At 33.8% G+C, this 21,500-nt stretch overlaps 1 protein-coding gene across 1 annotated transcript in view; it reads left to right on the forward strand.

Annotated features, from left to right (window-relative positions):
* itpr1b (inositol 1,4,5-trisphosphate receptor, type 1b) overlaps positions 1-21,500 on the forward strand; it is a 145,286-nt gene that overhangs the window by 60,233 nt on the left and 63,553 nt on the right. The window contains exons 20-38 of the mRNA XM_073826386.1: positions 1,209-1,460; positions 2,368-2,509; positions 2,601-2,753; positions 2,885-3,079; positions 4,111-4,243; positions 4,320-4,371; positions 4,447-4,612; positions 4,722-4,895; positions 6,341-6,409; positions 7,191-7,328; positions 9,742-9,867; positions 11,361-11,561; positions 11,642-11,893; positions 12,933-13,058; positions 13,368-13,496; positions 13,721-13,738; positions 16,679-16,705; positions 19,006-19,126; positions 19,620-19,804. Coding sequence (XP_073682487.1) covers positions 1,209-1,460; positions 2,368-2,509; positions 2,601-2,753; positions 2,885-3,079; positions 4,111-4,243; positions 4,320-4,371; positions 4,447-4,612; positions 4,722-4,895; positions 6,341-6,409; positions 7,191-7,328; positions 9,742-9,867; positions 11,361-11,561; positions 11,642-11,893; positions 12,933-13,058; positions 13,368-13,496; positions 13,721-13,738; positions 16,679-16,705; positions 19,006-19,126; positions 19,620-19,804 — 2,659 coding nt within the window. The remainder of the gene's footprint in view (positions 1-1,208; positions 1,461-2,367; positions 2,510-2,600; positions 2,754-2,884; positions 3,080-4,110; positions 4,244-4,319; positions 4,372-4,446; positions 4,613-4,721; positions 4,896-6,340; positions 6,410-7,190; positions 7,329-9,741; positions 9,868-11,360; positions 11,562-11,641; positions 11,894-12,932; positions 13,059-13,367; positions 13,497-13,720; positions 13,739-16,678; positions 16,706-19,005; positions 19,127-19,619; positions 19,805-21,500) is intronic.

The raw sequence follows: 21,500 nt of genomic DNA on the forward strand, positions 1-21,500 counted from the left end.
TGCGCGGGTTGACAATTTTCTATGAAATACATAGACCTGCACTTTATTGGCTGAATAATATTTACCTTTTGAATGTTGAGCGTTATTAACTGTTGAATAAATGCTGACGCGGGACAAAATGCCCGATTTCCCAACACGTTGAACTGAGCAATGCCATTGTACCATTTTAATAGGCTACTTTTAAACGTATAGCTCAGTAATGTCAGTTTTATGTATTTTCTGAGAGGGGGTGGGATTTTTGTTGGGAAAGTCGGGGGAGAGACGCACACTTCGATTAGACTGGATAAACACATGCAGCATCTTAATTGTTAAGAAAATGGTATTCCTAATAAATGTCTCGAGTATTTTATGTCCAATAATGCTTCTCTTTCTTTTTGGAATTATTAGACACATTTCACTATGTCTTTTCAAATGCCTAGGTCTGTTTAATTTCCTTAATTATAAAATTTAGCACTATTTTAAACATTTATTCAAGCAATAATATATAAATTATCTCATGTATATGCTTGTTTAAAACCAGTGATTAAAAACGAATTCTAAGTAAAAACTGTATTTTTTCTTTACGTTTCCAGAGAGCGAAACGAACGAAATTAAACGTAACTTTATAAATTCAAGGCACTATAATTTCCTTATTCATTTGATACAACTACATACAATTAATATATATAAAATAATATTATTTTGTCATTCGTTATTCCTGAATTTATATATGAAAACTTAGTTTTGAAGTGCATTTGTTATGTTTGTATAAGAAAAGTCGTTAACCTAGCCTATTAGGCCTAAGTTGATATAATATTCTTGATCATTTTTAGAAGAAGTTAAAAGTTAAGAAAAAAGGAATTAGCTTGTAGTCTATATATATTTAAGGCTATAGGCTATCTTTTTCTTAACTTTTATTACACTGTAGATCGAAATAAGCCGCATATAATCGCTGGTGTCAGTCGCAAATATTAAACATGCGGGTCAGGAAGCCTGTCGGGTACAATATTTTTTGCGGTCCGAGTTGCGGGCGGGTTAGTTGAAAACGTCGGTCGGTTTCGGGTTGTTTATACATTGACCCGCGCATCACTGACTGGGGACCCTTTTATAGCACTTAAACACAGAAAAAGTCAGATTTTCATGTTATGTCACCTTTTAAATGTTTAAAATGGTATAAAACCAAACCAAATTTTCTCAGTAACATCCTCTTGGTTTATTTGCTTTCTCAGATACCAGCTGAACCTGTTTGCACGGATGTGTTTGGACCGCCAGTACTTGGCCATTGAGAAGATATCAGGCCAGCTGGATGTGGACTTGATCTTGCGCTGCATGTCAGATGAAGACTTGCCCTACGACCTCCGTGCCTCATTCTGCCGGTTGATGCTTCACATGCATGTCGACCGTGACCCGCAGGAACAGGTCATGCCTGTGAAATATGCCAGGCTTTGGTCCGAGATCCCATCCAAAATCGCCATTGATGAGTATGTTGCAGTGTTTTTCTATTATACCCTACCAGTCAAAAGTTTTTGAACAGTAACATTTTTTAAATGTTTTTGAAAGAAGTCTTTTCTGCTCACCAAGCCTGCATTTATTTGATTCAAAGTACAACAAAAACAGTAAAATTGTGAAATATTTTTACTATTTAAAATATCTGTTTTCTATTTGAATATATTTTAAAATGTAATTTATTCCTGTGACCAAAGCTAAATTTTCAACATCATTACTCCAGTCTTCAGTGTCACATGGTTCTTCAGAAATCATTCTTATATGCTGATTTGCTGTTCAAGAATTATTATTATTATTATTATTATTATTATCAATATTCAAAACAGTTGAGTACATTTTCTTTGATAAATAAAAAGATCAAATGATAGGCATTTATCTCAAATAAAAATCTTTTGTAACATTATAAACTATACAATTTAAAAGCTTCAGAATTTAGAGTGAGTATAATAGTTTTTTTGAGGGAAAGAAATTATGGAAATAATACTTTAATTTACCAAGGATGATTTAAATTGATCAAACATGATGAACTTACTATTTATCAAAGAAACCTAAAAAAAACTACTCAGCTGTTTTCAACATAACAATATTAATAACAACAATAATAAATGTTTTTAAGCAGCGAATCAGAATATTAGAATGATTTCTGAAGGATCATGTGACTGGTGTAATGATACAAAAAATATAGCTTTAAAATCACAGGAATAAGTTACATTTTAAATCGTACAAATACTGTTTTTAAATGCAGGATTGGTGAGCAGAAGAGACTTCTTTAAAAAACATTAAAATCTGACTGTTCAATACTTTTGACTGGTAATATTCTTCCATTAAGTTTTTGGTACTTTTTTTCTCTACCAGGTGTTTAATGTTGTACTTTGGTTTTAGTTATGATAACGATGGAACCAGTAGAGATGAGATAAAGGAACGTTTTTCACTTACAATGGATTTTGTGGAGAACTACCTCAGAGATGTGGTCTGTCAAAATGTTCCTTTCTCTGATAAAGAGAAAAACAAACTAACTTTTGAGGTAGGTTGCCCACCCAACATGTGCATAAGTGACAAACACAGTTTGTTTTTGAATGTGACTAAAACTTCTGTTTCTTTTTTCTGTTTTTAAGGTTGTGAATTTGGCAAGAAACCTCATTTACTTTGGCTTTTACAACTTCAGTGACTTGTTGCGTTTGACTAAGATCCTGTTGGCCATTTTGGACTGTGTTCATGTTAGCACCATCTACCCCGTCAACAAAATGGAAAAAGGAGACGAGTCCAAAAGTAAAGAGCTGCTTCTATTTCTCATATTATAACTGTTTGGGTCTGTAGACGATCAAGCTCAACACCCTTTGTTGGTTCAGTGATTCAAATAGTCACTAAAACGTGTGCAAATAAGTTGGTTATATTTCTCACAGGTAGCAATGTGATGAGATCCATCCATGGCGTTGGGGAGCTGATGACTCAGGTGGTCCTAAGAGGAGGTGGATTTTTACCCACAACCCCTGCAACACCCCCAGATGGTGATGTGGTGAAGACCCAGACAGAACCAGAAAAAGAAGACATTTTGGTGATGGACACTAAACTGAAGATCATAGAGATCTTACAGGTGATTAAAAACCCATAATGTAATAGGAAAACATGAATGACTAATAGCTTAACTGACTTTCAAAGACTTTTTTGGGGGGATTCTTTGATTAAGAAAAAGTTAAAAAGAACAGCATTTGTTTAAAATACACTACTGTTTAAGAGTTAGGGGTAAGTAATTTTTTTTTGTATTTCTTTTTTATCAAAGAAATGTATACTTTTTATTCCGAAAGGATGTGTTTAATTGATCAAAAGTGATAGTAAAGACCAACGTTGATGATAAAACATCTTATTAGAATGATTTCTTAAGGATAATGTGACACTGAAGACTGGAGTAATGGCTGATGAAAATTAAGCTTTGCACTACAGAAATAAATTGTATTTTAATGTATATTAAAATAGAAAAACGTTATGTTTAAAATTGTAATAATATCACATTTTTTCTGTATTTTTGGTCAAACAAATATAGCCTTGATGAGCTTAAAAATCTTTTTAGAGACCATTAAAAATCTTTTGGATCCCAAGCTTTTAAACAGCAGTGTATGTATATATATTTATATGTTATTATTTATTTATTTTTATTTTATTTTAAAAATGTATTTTATTTATTTACATTTATTTTTATTTATAAAATATATTTTTTTGTACTTTTATATATATATATATATATATATATATATATATATATATAAATGTATATATTTAAATATATATTTATTTTATGACATTTTTTATTGAAGAAAAATGAAACAAAAGCACGCACATCAGTCTCAAATGGGTGCTCGACTAAAAAGCAACAAGTACAAAATAAAGTGTAAAGTCGGCAACACCAAAGCTCAAAAAATATCTAAAATATTTATTTTTAAAACAACTTTCGCACGCAATGCGAATATTGTTGATAAATATTTATATAAATATTAAAAATAAATATTTTTGATCCAATCTGAGAAATGGTTATTTTAACCAAACAATTAACTTCAAAATGATTATTGCAATTAAAAATAGAGTTCAAATCTTGTAAATCACTGAACCTTGTTTTTGTTTGTTGTTCAGTTTATTCTGAATGTCCGACTGGACTACAGGATCTCCTGCTTGCTTTGCATCTTCAAACGTGAGTTTGACGAGAGCAACACACAAACTGACTCAGTGCCACCTGCAAATGCTGACGGGCTCAACAGTATCCCAGGTATGCAGTATGTCCTGAATACTATCACCCGTGAGTTACTTTACAGACGACGTGAATGTTTCACTGTGTTTCACAGCTTTGGACTTTGAGAACATTGAAGAACAAGCAGAAGGAATTTTTGGTGGAAGGTAAGGATTCATTTCTTAAATAAGTATCTTTGTAAAAGAACGCAAGTGTATAACTGAAGTTTTTTCTGAACTCAGTGAGGAGAACACACCTCTGGATCTTGATGACCATGGCGGGAGAACGTTTTTGAGAGTTCTGCTGCACCTTACCATGCATGACTATCCACCGCTTGTGTCTGGAGCGCTACATCTGCTCTTCAGACACTTCAGTCAGAGACAAGAAGTGCTAATGGCTTTCAAACAGGTATTTAACACTATGCCACTTTAATAAATGGTATTGACGTGCCAGTTTCTGGCTGTTGATGTATCAAAGCATACATTTGTTTGCATCCCTCCTCCTTTTTTCCCTATAGGTTCAGCTTCTAGTGACCAGTCAGGACGTTGACAACTACAAGCAGATCAAATCCGACCTTGACCAGCTGCGATCTAATGTGGAAAAATCTGAGCTTTGGGTGTACAAGCGACAGGGTGATGACGGCATGGATGGAGGGGATGGACTCCCAGCAGAGTCTGACCACAAAAAGAAGGTGCATTTATTATTCAAGGCAGAGGTCTTTGCAGAGACCCCAAATTACATATTTATGAGTGCTGGCCGGCCTGCTTTATAATATACTGACTTTTTCAGAGATGCATTCATTGCATCATTGCCTTTTTCTATTTATTTTATTTTATTAAACTTGAGCTTTTTTTCTAAAAGCTTTGTAGACCCCACATATAACTATGGAAGCCTGCTTTGGCCACTTTAAAAAATGTAAAAAGATAATTGCAACTTTTTATTTCACAATTCTGACTCTTTTTTTGCAGAAATGCATAATATTAATTCTCAATTGCCAGTTATAATGCCAGAATTCTGTTTATAATCTTGCATTTGTGACTTTTTTTACTCAGAATTGTGAGTGTATATCTCGCATTTGTGACATTTTTTTCTCAGAATTGTGAGTGTATATCTCACATTTGTGACACTTTTTACTCAGAATTGAGTTTATATCTCGTATTTATGACTTTTTTACTCAGAATTGTGAGTGTATATCTCGCATTTGTGACTTTTTTACTCAGAAATGTGAGTTTATATCTTGCATTTGTGACTTTTTTACTCGGAATTGCGAGTTTATATCTCGCATTTGTGACTTTTTTTCTCAGAATTGTGAGTTTGTTTCTTGCATTTGTGACTTATTTCTCAGAATTGTGAGTTTGTATTTTACAGTTTTGGCTTAAGAACACACAATTGTGAGTTAAGTCAGAATTGTAAAAAATAAACTTGTCTTTTCCCCCCTCAGAACCGTACTTTATAGCTCAGTGTTGTGAGTTTATGTCTCACAATTTTGAGAAAAAAGTCAGAATTGAGAGACACTTGCAGTTCTGAGGGGAAAAAAAAAGATTCTCACAATTTAGTTTTTTTTTTATCCTTCAATTCTGACATTATATCTCACAATTATGACTTTGTAACTCACAATTGGATGTTTATTTCAGAACCAAAGTTATTGTTCTCAGGGATGCACCACATCCTGAAATATATGTACATGCTTAAATTGGAGGGATTACTATCATGGCTTCACTACAAAGTCACTTTGAGTAAAAACTGGCACAACTCACCCCACTTTCCCCTACTATTACTTGCAAGTGTAAAAGATAGTTAAAAAGTCAGAATTGTTAGTTTGTATCACACAAGTTCTGAGAAATTTCATAACTGCGGTATGTAAACTTGCAGTTGTGGGAGAAAAAGTCAAAACTGAGATAAAAATGACCTTTTTTATTCAGTGGCAGAAACAGGCTTTTATGACTATCAGATTTGAAAGAAAGAGAAATGGGTCATTTTTACCTTTTTTCTTATAATTGAAACCGTATTGCTTGCATTTTCAATTTTTAACCGTATTTCACAATTACCTTTTTTCCTAAGGCAGTCTTGCAAATATAATAGCCATTATTATTTAAATGTAATACTTTATTTATCCTTTGTCTGTTCTTTATGTAGAGGGACTCTGGTTCGGGCAAAAAAAAGTCTGACGGAAATGGCAGTGACAATTACAAAGACGTGAAGGAGGTAAGATGTCATTCGCATAGTTCACACCAAGCGTGCCGTAGGTGTCCTGAAAAGTGAAGCCAAAAGTTTTCGATCGCCCCCCGGTGGCTGGCTGCAGTATAGGTCATAAACCCCGCCCTCTCCATGTAATCTAATGGGACGTGAGCCAAACTAAATAATCGAATTACATGGCAAATAATTTTTTTCCAAAGGTGATTTCCATCGTGTGAGGTAGTTCTTATAATGCTGATTCATGTTCAGGTGTTCGTTTTTCTAATAAGTTTGCTTTTAAGTAGTTATTTGATGCTATAAAAACGGGGTGTGGTGTCATGATTGTGATCATGCGATAGGGTCTGCGGAAGTTTGGGCGGGACTTTGACACCACGGCTCCGCCTCACGACACTACTGCGCAGACTCTGGCTCCAAACGAACCTCTACTGCGCATGCTCTGGCTCCAAATGACGTAACTTCCCCCAAGATGGTAGCGGCCATATTGAGCTGTTTTGGCTTCACTTTTCTATAGTGGAAAGAAGCGGAAACGCGTTGTCCATCTTTTTTACAGTCTATGGTTCACACACAGACATTCACCATTATGTGCGAAGTAGTTAATGCATCCAAGCACTATAAAAAAATGCCAAAGCTTATTATGTAACTTCTTAAACTAAAGAAGATCAAATTGTGCTGAAGTCTGGAGGAACACCACATGTAGCAACTATTGCAGATTGATCTGCTTGATAAACAGTGTTTGTTCACTTCATTTTCTCATCTTCAGCTCATCGTCTGTCTGTCTTTCTATTTCTAGATCCTCTTGCGCCTCAGCAAACTGTGTGTACAGGAAGGACCCTCAGGGAAGAAGAGTAAGAAGCAGCAGCAGAGGCTCTTGAGGAACATGGGAGCTCATTCAGTGGTGCTTGAGCTGCTGCAGATCCCTTATGAGAAGGTGCAGTACATGAACATACAGTTGTCAAGTGTACTCAAGGTTCAATGAATGTGGTACTCATAGGATGATTATTATGACATTTGGTTCGGTTAATGCTTCTCGAAATGTTCATTCTACGGACTGAAAAATACTAAAATACCTGCTATTCAGCAATTCCACAACACTGCTACCGAATCTATAGCCCTCAGAATTATCTGATTCCTAAATTGACTCCTATGAATGACTCCTATGATCCATTTTTTTTATTTTTTTTATTTTTAGTGAATCAAAAACCTGCAACGTGACCAGAATAGTATGCTTCTTGAATGAATGACTCGTTATGATCTGGCTCTGTTTAGTTAATCAAAAACATACAACATGATAAGTATATTCGATTCTTGAAAGAATGACTCTTGAAATTCTCATCTTTCAAATGAATCAAAATCATGTAATGTGTCCGATGTAGTCTGATTCCTGAATGAATCATTCCTGTGATCCAGTTCATTTTAGTGAATCAGAAACCTGCAAGGGGACCAGAATAGTAGGCCTCTTGAATGGATTACTTTTTATGATCTGATTCTTTTTAGTGAATCAAAGTGCAACATAACCAGTGTTTTTGATTTTTGAATAAATGACTCTTTAAATTAACATCTTTCAAATGAATCTAAATGTGCCCAGTGTAGACTGAATCATTCCAATGATTCAGTTTAATTTAGTGAATCAAAAACCTGCAACATTACCAGAATAGTGTGCTTCTTGAATATATGACTCTTTATTATCTGGTTCTTTTTAGTGAATCAAACACATGCAGAATGACCAGCGTACTCGATTCTTGAACGAATGAGTCTTGCACTTCTTTTAAGTGAATCAAAATGTGTTCAGTGTACTCTGACTCCTGAATGAATGAATCACTTCTATGATCCTGTTCATTTTAGTGAATCAAAAACCTGCAAAATGACTAGAATAATATGTTTCTCAAATGAAATACTCTTTATGATCTGTTTCTTTTAAGTGAATCAAAAACATGCAACACAAGTGTATTCAATTCTTAAATTGAATTCACTTGTGTTGCATGTTTTTGATTCACTAAAATGAACAGGATCATAGAAGTGATTCATTCAGGAGTCAGAGTACACTGAACACATTTTGATTCACTTAAAAGAAGTGCAAGACTCATTCATTCAAGAATCGAGTACCGGAATAGTATGCTTCTTGAATGAAATACTTTTTAGAATCTGATTCTTTTTATCATTTTTGAATGAATGACTCTTTAAATTCACATCTTTTAAATTAACCAAAATGTGTCCAGTGTAGAATAAATCATTCCTATGATTAGAATAGTATGCTTCTTGAATATATAAATTAATTTCAAGTGAATGAAAATGTGCCCAGTGTAGTCTAATTCCTCACTGAATCATTCCTACCATCCAGTACATTTTAGTGAATCAAAAACTTGCAATGTGACCAGAGTAGTGTGCTTCTTGAATAAATGACTTATGACCTGGTTCTTTTTAGTGATTCAGAAACATGCAACACAACCAGTCTATTCGATTCTTAAATGAATGGCTCTTAAAATTCACATCTTTAACATAAATGAAAATGTAACTAGTGTAGTCTGATTCCTGAATGAATCATTCTCATGCTCAAGTTTATTTTAGTCAATCAGAAACTTGCAGCGGGACCAGAATAGTATTCTTCTTGAATAAAATACTTTTTAGAATCTGATTCTTTTTAGTGATTTTTTTTATTTATATATAATTTTTGAATCTTTAAATTTACATCTTTAAAATGAACCAACATGTGTCCAGTGTAGAATGAATCATTCTTATGAGTAGAATAGTATGCTTCTTGAATATATGAATATATTTGAATATATTTGGTCTGGTGCTTTTTAGTGAATCCAAAACATGCAACATAAACAGTGTATTCAATTCTTGAATAAATGACTCTTTTTGATTTGGTTCATTTTAGTGAATCAAAAACATGCAACGCGATGAGTATTTTCGATTCTTGTTTGAATGACTCTTAAAATTCAGATCTTCCAAGTGAATGATGAGTAATCTTTCAAGTAGAGATGCACCGATTGACCGGCTAGTGATTTTGTTGTATTTTATTATAAAATAAATTTAATTAAAGAAAATATTTCTGTATAGGCCTATGCTTTCATTGCAGTTCTTAAAAAAAAAAAAAAAATCTGAATCGGCGAAAATCTGAATCGGCAGGTCACACTTACTGAAAAACCGGAATCGGAATCGGCCAAGAAAATTGCAATCGGTGCATCTCTACTTTCAAGTGAATCTAAATGTGCCCAGTGTAGTCTGATTCCTGAATGAATCATTCCTATCATACAGTTCATTTTAGTGAATTAAAATATGAACATGTGTAAATATTTTCTCACTCACTCAAAAAAAAGTGTGTATCTTTATTTTGGCAGGGTGAGGATGTTCGAATGCAAGAGATCATGAAACTGGCTCACGAGTTTCTTCAGAACTTCTGCGCAGGCAACCAGCAGAACCAGGCTCTGCTCCACAAACACATCAACCTGTTCCTCAACCCTGGGGTGAGTTCTCCATCTCACACACGCATCAGGAAAGTTGTGCTTCATCACTCTGGAGGAGTGTCGGGTGGGGGGCAGTGAGACTGACGTATGTTCTCAGTTTCCATATTGCTACATCTTAAATATCAAAACTTCATGATGATGATGATTCAGAGTTCATCATCATGACATCGTGACTAGACTTAATGTGGTCTTTTGTGGAATTTTAATGTAACCATGTGATAATTGCATTGTTTGGGTATTGTTGGGTAAGTCATAAAATGCAATTACATTTAATTTGAAATGAATAAACACCACAACATTTAGTATTTTTTTGGATGTTAGATCTCAGACTTCATTACCCTTACTGGTGTTCATTTGGCCACTTGTCAGTGTCAAAATGAACACCAGATTAGGAATGGAAATGGAAATACAAACCATTACAAAGAAGAAATGATCAATTAATTATATATATATCCTCCAGAGACCCAAAGAAAAAAAGTGTCTCTTTTTTGTTGTTTTTTTGTGATTTCCTACATCCTTTGGGTTAAAAAAGAATTCTACAATTTAGAGTTTTTATGTTTTGTTTTTATTTTTAATTTTACAGCATGTCCACTGTAGTGGACCACAGGACAATTTTAGTTCGAAACGACAGCCAAACTCAGACAACAAAACTGTACAGAATATGGCTGTAAAGGGATATTAATCCAACATTTATGTAACAAAAACAAAACAACTGAAATCAAGCATTTTCCATAACTTGCAATGAGTCTGTTACGGCGCTGTGCAGGAATTTTGGCCCACTCATCTTGGCAGAATTGTTGTAATTCAGCCACATTGGAGGGTTTTCGAGCATGGACCGCCTTTTTAAGGTCATGCTGTGGGCATCTCAATAGGATTCATATACATTTATAATACATTTAGTTAACTTTTAAAATTTGACATAGTGTCTCCAGGTTATGCATCAACCTTACAAAAATTATATTTAAAATGCATATTTTATGGCTGTTAGGGATGGAAATATAAATGATTACAATGAAGAATTAAAAAATACATACATATATATATATATATATATATATATACACACACACAATAAAAAATAAATGGATATATAAATATATATTTTGAATAGAAAATTGTATTTTTTTTAAACAATTATATTTAAAATGTACATACTTAATAATACACAGTTATGGCACAGGAATAACACCTTCATGATGAAAATGAGCTTATTGGTATAAAAATAATTATCATAACTTTGGGGTGAAAGAGACTCATTAGAATATCTGCGGTGCTCTTATTCATATAAGACACTGTTCAATGATTTTGAATTTGTTTGTCATAATGGTTTTGCTCTATGAATGAAAACAATCTTTTATAAATGTGGTGTTTTAGTATCGCACATACAGCATTTCTCGGCCAATTTAAATGCTAATACAACCAGGAAGTCACTTTAGAGTGTTTGTTTGTAAACAAGAATTTAATCCACATATATCTGATTTTTTCATCTATAGATCCTGGAGGCCGTCACCATGCAGCACATATTCATGAACAACTTTCAGCTGTGCAGCGAGATGAACGAGCGGGTCGTGCAGCACTTCGTCCACTGCATCGAGACCCACGGCAGACACGTGCAGTACCTGAAGTTCCTGCAGACCATCGTCAAAGCCGAAAACAAATTTATCAAGAAATGCCAGGATATTGTAATGGCCGAGGTGGGTGGCTGATGTGCTGAAATGACTTTGAGTTCCGTTAGCTGTGTCTGTGATTTAACCTTAATCTATTTTATCTGCAGTTGGTGAACTCTGGAGAGGATGTGCTGGTCTTTTACAATGACCGGGCCTCCTTCCAGACTCTGGTCCAGATGATGCGCTCGGAGCGTGACCGGATGGATGAAAACAGCCCCCTCATGTACCACATCCACCTGGTGGAGCTGCTGGCCGTCTGCACGGAGGGCAAAAACGTCTACACCGAGATCAAGTGCAACTCCCTGCTGCCATTGGATGACATTGTTCGTGTGGTTACACACAAAGATTGCATCCCTGAGGTTAGTGGCCTATAGCTTCATGTCGCATCATTTTTTCTTTGTTATTGAGAACATTGTGTTATTGTGGTATCATCTGTCTACCCTCCCCTTAACGGCACATAAAAACAAAACAAACTGGGTTTGGTCATTTCATATATATTTGTCAGATGGTCTGTTCCTTGTGTAAGTGGGCGATTCTTGGGCAGAATAGGATGCAGTGAGTACCATACAAGTTAAAGTCTGGCTACATGAGACTAGATTGGCACTGGTTGAAAGTCTAAATCAGCAGGGGCCAGTTGCATAAAAGGTTTAGACAGACTTAAAAGTTAGTCATTCATTTTTTTTCTTTAAGACTGGTCAAATTTTTTAAAATTTGGTTACATAAAAACTTAGATTAGTCTAAGTTGGATCCAAAATATAAGACTGATTACCCCTTAGTTATCTGCTAGCTGGTCAAACGAGTTCTTAAGACGCTGTCTTAACATAGAGACTAAGTTTATGCAACTGGCCCAACACCATTGTCTAACATGATAATAAAGAGTTAAGATATTTCTTCTGTACTATGGCTGCTTGTTTTTAGCACCACAAAGTCGGAGTTATATTTAATTTATCAAACATTTAAGAACTATGTTTTTCAATAAAAGTAGCTGAGGGGAAAAGGAACTAAGATTAGGAACTACACTTCCATTCCGGCGTAATAGGAAGTTTGCTGCCATAATAGTTGCTGCCATAGTTCCTAATCTTATCAGCCTATAAACTCGCAGCTTTGCTTTCCACCGGTCTTAGCACACGATATAACTACAGAAGAGTCAAGTTTTAAATACAACAAATATGGAAACTCGTTGGTCATTTTTGAACGTGATGCTATTGGTCTAATAGGATTCAGTGATCTATGCTAAGCTATGCTAAAAGTGATATCGCCAGAACAGGAGAACGGCTGAATGGATTTCAAAACGGTAAAACTCAACTTATTAACTCGGGGGGAGTTGGAGAATGAGCCTATTTCCAAAAAAAGTGGAGTGTTCCTTTAAGTTATGTCTACACTGTGTCCTTTTCTTAGGTCAAAATTGCGTATATCAACTTCCTAAACCATTGCTACGTGGACACCGAGGTCGAAATGAAGGAGATCTACACCAGCAACCACATGTGGAAGCTCTTTGAGAACTTTCTGGTCGACATATGCAGGGTAATGGAAGCTGATCTGGGGATTTTTCTCAACCCCAGTGAATCGTTTAGATGTAAAGTACCAAAAAGTACCAATCTGTTGCTTGCCAACGTTGTCTAATTGATGTTGATTGCCTGTGGGTTTTTTGTTAAGTCAAGGCAGAGTGATTCATTATTTGTGGTATGATATGGGGTTTTATTTATATGATGTCTGGACGTCTACAGTCGATCTGACTCTTGTGAATCAGTTTATGTTCTGACTGTGCTTACTGAAGCAAATGACTCAAGGCCACAATAACTCGCTCTATTCTTTGTTTGTTTTTGCATCCAGGTCTGCAACAATACAAGCGACCGCAAACATGCTGACACAACGTTGGAAGGCTACGTGACAGAAACCGTAATGAGTATCGTGACGACATTTTTCAGCTCTCCTTTCTCCGACCAGAGCACTAGTTTACAGGTAATGACCCCAATACTGCAGTATATACTGAAATATTCATGAGTTATTAGCATAAGTTAAGTATATGCTGCTTTCAGCTGTCAGTTTCAGTTAAATTTTGGTTCACCACTGACTTCAGCTTTTACAGCGGTTTGATTTCTTTTGAAATACCTCGTTATCTTTATACATGGGAAAAGAAACCCTCCAGATAATATCTTAACCCTTTTTACCTCTTCCTCGCTTAGGTGGCACGTCATATGTACGTAAGTATCTGTAAAAGACCCTCCCCTTGTGTAGCTCTAAGCTATCAGTGACTTTTATGAGAACCATAGGATCTGTAGAAATTCAGGCGGTTTCATCAGACTCACATGTTTCTAAAGAATCAGCCTGACCACTGGTGACTGACGCACCGGTCAGAGCTTTCCAAGAATATATCTCTCTTCTCATGCTCTTGCACATCAACACACACTTCCCACATCTCCTTTTCGCAATGTGAGAAACTAGGGCTGATCTTGCCTGAAGACTCTCCACATAGCTTGTGTAGTGTATGTTTGTAGAGCATTTGTGGAAGTAGAGCCCAACATTATAGTTTTTTCTTGGAAAACCTGGTGTTTTTATTATTAACCGTCTTTCTATGTAGCCTGTTTGCAGATGAAAGAAATCACATGAATGGTCAGGTGTTATATCTGTACCACACTGTACTATTGTACTATTTACTTTCTCTGCTTTAGGCGACATGATAGTCTATTTAGTTTGTTTATAGGTTTGAAATAGCTTGTAACTATAAAGTAGACTTTACTGTTTGTTTTTAACTGGTCAAAACAAGTTGATCCTTGTAGTAAGGCAGACATTTTGAGACATTTTATATCATTAAAAAATACTACGATTAATAAACACAATTTAAATGAAAGTATATATAATTTATTTTGACATTACAGTAATACAAGAATCCATTTAAGAAATAATGAGAAATGTAATAATTTTCATGAATTTTATTTCTAATATCCTAAAATAAAATAATTTAAAAAATTGCCTTTTTTTATTTTATTAGGGATTAAATAGGCATTAAATATAATGTCTCAGAAAATGCATTAAGCAAAAACTAAATATGTGTGTGTGTGTGTGTGTGTGTGTGTGTGTGTGTGTGTTTGTACCTGGTATTCATCATGTTATGGGGACCAAATGTCCCCACAAGGATAGTAATACCAGTAGATTTTGACATTTCTTAGGTCCCCATGAGGAAACAGGCTTATAAATCATGCACAATTTTTTTTTTTTGAGGAAGTAAAGGTGTGCACAATCTCCTGTGAGGGCTAGCTTTAGGTGTAGGGTAGGTGTAGGGCGATAGAAAATACGGTTTGTACAGTATGAAAACCATTACACCTATGGAATGTCCCCATAAAACATGTAAACCCAACGTGTGTGTGTGTGTGTGTGTGTGTGTGTGTGTGTGTGTGTGTGTGTGTGTGTGTGTGTGTGTGTGTGTGTGTGTGTGTGTGTGTGTGTGTGTGTGTGTGTGTGTGTGTGTGTGTGTGTCTACATATAAATATTGACTTCTGTTTTAACAAATCTTTCTCTCTCGGCTTACTCCCTTCTAATTAGGGGTCGCCACAGCAGAGTGATCCGCACAGATTTCTATTTTAACAAATAAAAATATATTTCTGTAAATGATATTACTGCCAAAGTTTTTTACATTTTGCTTCAGTCCTCAGTGCCATTTTTTAGAAGCCTCTTATGCTTAGTAAATAAATAAAAATGTAATAAATAAATAAATAAAATCTATAAAATAAAATAAATTGTAATATTCTGAAATAAAATTAAATAAATTTAATTTTTTGTATTAGAATATATTTTATTTTATATTTAAAACTATTTATATATTTATTGCAAGGCTGCATTGATTTCTATTTTAACATTTAAAAATGTAATATATTCCTGAAATTGCAAAGCTGACATTTTTGCCTCAGTTCATTTATTATTATTATTATTATTATTATTATATATTATTATTTATTTTATTTTTTTGTAAGAAAGAAGCCTCTTATGCTTACTAAATTTAAAAAAACCAATAAAAAAATTTAATATTGGGAATAATTTTTACAATTTAAATTATTTTTTTCTATTGTCTATTTTAAAATATTTGTTTGTTTGTTATTGTTGTTATTATTATTATTATTATTTTATTATTATTATTATTACTATTATTATTATATTAAATTAGTTTTTGCAAGGCTGTTTTGATTTCTGTTGTAACGTATATATAAAAAGTAATATATTCCTGCAATGGCAAAGCTGAAATTTTTGCTTCAGTCTTCAGTGTCATCTTATAATTATCAGTTTTATGTGTGTGTGTATGTGTAATATATATATATATATATATATATATATATATATATATGTATATATGTATGTATGTATGTATTTATATTTATTTATTTATTTATTTTTTTATTTTTGAAAGAAGCCTCTTTTGTTTATTAAATAATTTTCAATAATTAATTTTCCTATTTGAATGTATTAATTAATTTATTTTACAAGGCTGCATTGACTTCTAACATATACAAATTTAATATATTCTCTGATGGAATGGCGAAGCTGAAATGTTGATTTTTTTAGAATCATTCTGATGTACAGATTTGGAGCTCAAGAAATATTTCTTACTGTTATCAATGATAATGTAATTTTTTTTAAAAATTGTGGAAACCGTTTTTTTTTTTCTAGGCTATTCCGACTGAATGCAAAGTAAAAAACAAGCTAACAAGCGTTTATTTGATGTTAAAAATCTTTGCAGCATTATTAAATTTAATTTCATTACACACAGACACATTTATATATATACAGTATATATATATATATATATATATATATATATATATATATATATATATATATATATATATATATATATATATGGTAGTCCACTGTATAATTTGTGGGTATAATATGCTTTATTTGGCTATCCTCACTTACATATTTTATCTATAGTTTTCCCGCACTCACTAGCAAAAAAAAAAAAAATCAAAAATGATATCGGTTGTCTGAATAATTTTTGGTTTGACTGTATAGTCTGCAGCTGTAAAGTAGGAAGTAACTTCTAATACTTTGTCGTGCATCGACCCTAAACCCCATTCATTCTTTCCTGGAAATGTTGCTTAATGACAGCTTCCTGCTCTGATCTCTCACATCTCTCTTTGTTGTGACAGGCCTCCATTTTAGGCAAAATAACTGAGGTACCGCTTTGTGATGACTACACAGTGGTTGCACATGGAATGTGGTGACGTAGATTGGGTTAGACTATTCTCTAGTAATCCTGTTTGAGTGGGAAACTAGATCACACTGAGGGTTTTTTTCACAATTGTGCCCCTTCTGCGTACTTGACTAGTTGTCCATAAAGCATTTGAACCAATGTAGCGTGGTAAACGTGTCATCCTTCCTCTTAGCTTTGCACATTTTTCTTGTGAGCGTTGTTGGGTTCTCACCCATTGTGTTGGTGGTAAGATGTGTTGTTAGTTTCTGTCACTCAAGTTGTTAATACATCATAATTTGTTGCCCTTTTAACTAATGCATCTGTAAAAAAATTAGAAAAATGGTTATGAATTTGGTTGTATTCATTTTTTTAATCTAAAATTTTAGTCTTTAAAGATATGTCAGGTTGAAAGCAAGCTAATCTCTATTGATAGCATCTTCTGCTGTGGAATACCACAGAAACCAGTCGCTTAATTTGTACAATCAAACAAACATGGCATGCGCAGTATTTCTACTAGCTTTACTAGTTTAGTTTAGACAGTTAAAATGTTTTATAAAGCTTCTTTTGCTTATTAAATAATTAAAAAGTAAATAAAAATGGTATTATTGTAAAATATTTTTACCGTTTTAAGTGATATTTTTAACTATTTAAATATATTTTAATGTAGATCTTAAAATATAATTTATTCCTGTGATGCAAAGCTGAATTTTCAGCATTATTACTCCAGTTTCAGTGTCACATTATCCTTTAGAAATCATTCTAATATGCTGATTTGATTTTATTATCAGTGTTAAAAGTTGGGCTGCCTAATATTTTTGTGAAAACCGTGATACTTTTTTTTTTTAGGATTTAGGTCAGAATTTTTTTTAATCGAGATCTATTTTATCATCATGCATGTCTTTACTGTCACTTTTGATTAATATAATATAATATAATATAATATGTTTTTTAAATATGTATTTTTTTGTCTTGGCAACATGTAACCAAATGTTCATTCAGTCAAAACTAGTTAAATTATAGTTGAAGGACAATTTAAACAGCTGTAAAACTTAAATATGCACATTTTAGTATGTAGTAATTAACATAAGAGTGTTAACCAACATATGAGCTACACATTTCTGCTTTAAAACTCTTGACCAATTGACTTTTGAGTCTGCTGCTGTGGATAGAATTTAACTTCCATTGAACCCGGAACACCATGTTGCTTTATTTAAAGGAGAAGTTCACTTCCAGAACAAAAATTTGCAGATAATTTACTCACCCCCTTGTCATCCAAGATGTTCATGTTTTTCTTTCTTCAGTCATAAACAAATTACGTTTTTTTAAGGAAAACTTTTTAGGATTTCTCTCCATATAGTGGACTTCTATGGTGCCCATGGTTTGAATTTCCAAAATGCAGTTTAAATGCAGCTTCAAAGGGTTCTAAACAACCCCAGCCGAGGAAATAGGGTCTTACAGTATCTAGCAGAACGATTGATTCTTTTCCAAAAAAACTCAACTCAAACTTCAAATGCTCATCTTGTCTAGCTCTGCGTGAATTCCGGTTCAAGACAGTTAGGGTATGTTGAGAAAAACCTCCCATCACATTTTCTTCTCCTACTTCAGTCATCGCTGTTTTACCTTTTTTTGCAAAGGACGCTTGACTTTCTTTGCTTGTTCACTTTATAAACACTTGTTTGGTACTTCTGCAGTGATGTTGGACGATTTTGAAGTTGGATGAGAAAATGAGATGGGAGTTTTTCAACAAACCCTAAATGTCCTGAACCGGAATACACAGGAGTTCAGGCAGAGCTAGACAAGATGAGCATTTGAGGTTAAAACCTATACAAATTGTAATTTTTTTTTTTTTAGAAAATAACCAATCGTTTTGCTAGAAAAGGCTCTTGTTCCTCAGTTTCCCTTCGAAACTGCATTTAAACTGCATTTTGGCAGTTCAAACTCGTGGGCACCATAGAAGTCCACTATATGGAGAGAAACCTGAAATGTTTTCCTCAAAAAACATCATTTCTTTATGACTCAAGAAAGAAAGACATGAACATCTTGGATGACAAGGGGGGAAATAAATTATCTGTAAATGTTTGTTCTGGAAGTGAACTTCTCATTTAAGCATATTAAAAACCAAAAAGATGTAGAGAGGTTTCCTTCGGCTCAAAAAACCTGAACCTTTTGAATGTGTCAATCAGAGAAGTTTTTGTTAATTGTAATTTCTTCCTTTTGTTTTTCTCTGTCGAATATAATCTTTCTCTTTCCTCTATTGTTGTTTTTTGCTTTCTTGTTCTCCAGACCCGGCAGCCTGTGTTTGTGCAGCTCCTGCAGGGGGTTTTCAGAGTTTACCACTGTAACTGGCTTGTTCCTACCCAGAAAGCCTCTGTGGAGGGCTGTATTAAGGTTCTGTCTGATGTGGGTAAGTATTTGACCGGAAGCATTCAGACTTTGAGGAATGAACCTCACGCAGCTCTATTTTCATTTATCTTTACATCCGGCCTCTGTTTTATGTTTTAGATAAAAACCTAAGGCGTAAGGAAATCACTCACCATTAGTGACCCTGAACCACAAAACCAGAGATTTATAGGATAGGACAATATTTGGTCGAGACACAACTATTTGAAAATCTGGAATCTGAGGGTGCAAAAAAATCAAAATATTGAGAAAATCACCTTTGAAGTTGTTCAAATTAAGTACTTAGCAGTGCATATTACTAAGCAAAAATTAAGTTTGGATATATTTACAGTAGACAATTAAAAAAAATATCTTCATGAAACATGATGCTTACTTAACATCCTAATGATTTTTCTGGATTAAAAGAATCATTTTGAGCCATACAATGGTTTTGTGGTCCAAGGGTCACATTTATGAAGTGTGCATGTAATCGTTGTATTTTCTCTTGTCTTGTTTAGCCAAGAGCAGAGCGATTGCTATCCCGGTGGACTTGGACAGCCAGGTGAACAACCTCTTTGTGAAGTCCAACAATGTGGTACAGAAAACCCTCCTCAACTGGAGGATGTCAGCTCGCAATGCATCTAGAAGAGACTCAACGCTCACCACTTCCAAAGATTACAGGAACATCATCGAGAGGCTGCAGGTAAGGGGCTCTGGAAAAGAGCCAATGAGGATTGACGGAATATTTTTGCGTCATAAAATATTGTCACGATAGATTTTTATCAAGACAAACTTAAAAATAGCTTTTTTTGTTGTTGAAATTGTCTGGTCAAACGGTTGGTCAATTGTGAATGTAGCCACCTCACCTATATTATTCCAGATGCATTGTCAAATGGAATTTGAAGAGGTGGGGAAACAGGAAACTCGTTCCAGGAATTCACGTGCATTGTTATGGGGAAGTTGAGTCAGTATGAGATGTTGGTCCTGGGAAATTTAGTCTGGGGGAATGTTCTGATAATGCTTGTCTTTTGGCACTAGTCTAAGATCCAAACACACACACATATATTCTATATTGATGATTTTATGAAACTTCATCCAGTTTGAGAATATGGTTTTTAAAGTAGATTTCCGCTATAAAGTTTCGGTCAGATAACTGATGCATTTGAGGGCTGGTAAATCAAAAATGTGCCATCTAAAGCTAAATTTGTACATTCTAACATATGTGACCCTGGACCACAAAACCAGTCATAAGGTTAAATTTTTCAAAACTGAGATGTATACATCATATGAAAGCTCAATAAATAAGCTTTCTATTGATATATGGTTTGTTAGGATAGGACAATATTTGGCCGAGATACATCTATTTGAAAATCTGGAATCTGAGGGTACAAAAAATCAAAATACTGAGAAAATCACCTTTAAAGTGGTCCAAATTAAGTTCTTGGCAATGCATATTACTAATCAAAAATTACATTTTGATATATTTACAGTAGGAATTTTACAAAAAATCTTCATGGAACATGATCTTTACTTAATTCCCTAATGATTTTTGCCATAAAAGAAAAATCAATAAATTTGACCCATACAATGTATTTTGGGCTATTGCTACAAATATACCCCAGCGACTTAAGACTGGTTTTGTGGTCCAGGGTCACATATGCTGGTATAAAATTATGCCTTCAGAGAGGTAACAGCATTCTAATAGAATCTTTAAAAACTTGAATTGAGACATTTATTTTACAGCTTTGTGCTTAAAGTAATAGTAATATAAATTGTAATGGAATCATTAAATTCTGTTATTTTATAGAGAATTTTAATAAATTATTATGTGTTAAAATATAATATAGTATTATATAGGATTATTATGTTTTTTTTATTTGCATTTCATTTAGTATTAAAAAATCATTGCAACAATGTTGACAAACATAAAAAAATTAGTTGACTTATTTTCATTGTAATCTATGGTTTTTGGCATAGTTTAATACGTGCAAAATATGTTAGTAATGCTAGCTTTTATTTTCAGTCATTTTTAGAAATAAATTGTTGAAAATGTAAATAATTATTTAAAAATTATAATAGAGAAAGAAGTTGGAAGCACTGGATTAAAGGATTACAAATTTGACTGATAATTGACTTACTCCCATGTCATCAAAGATGTTCATGTCTTTCTTTAGTCGAAAAGAAACTAAGGTTTTGGAGGGAAACATTCCCGGATTTTTCTCCATATAGTGAACCTCAATGGAGATCAACAAGTTGAAGGTCCAAATTACAGTTTCCATGCAGCTTCAAAGGGCTCTACACGATCTCAGCCATGGAACAAGGGTCTAATTTAGCAAAACGATTGGTAATTTTCTAAAAAAAAAAAAGAAAAATGTATATACTTTTTTAATCACCATTGA

The sequence above is a fragment of the Garra rufa genome, chromosome 20 (assembly GCF_049309525.1).
Source record: "Garra rufa chromosome 20, GarRuf1.0, whole genome shotgun sequence".
NCBI classification, from domain to species: Eukaryota; Metazoa; Chordata; class Actinopteri; order Cypriniformes; family Cyprinidae; genus Garra; species Garra rufa.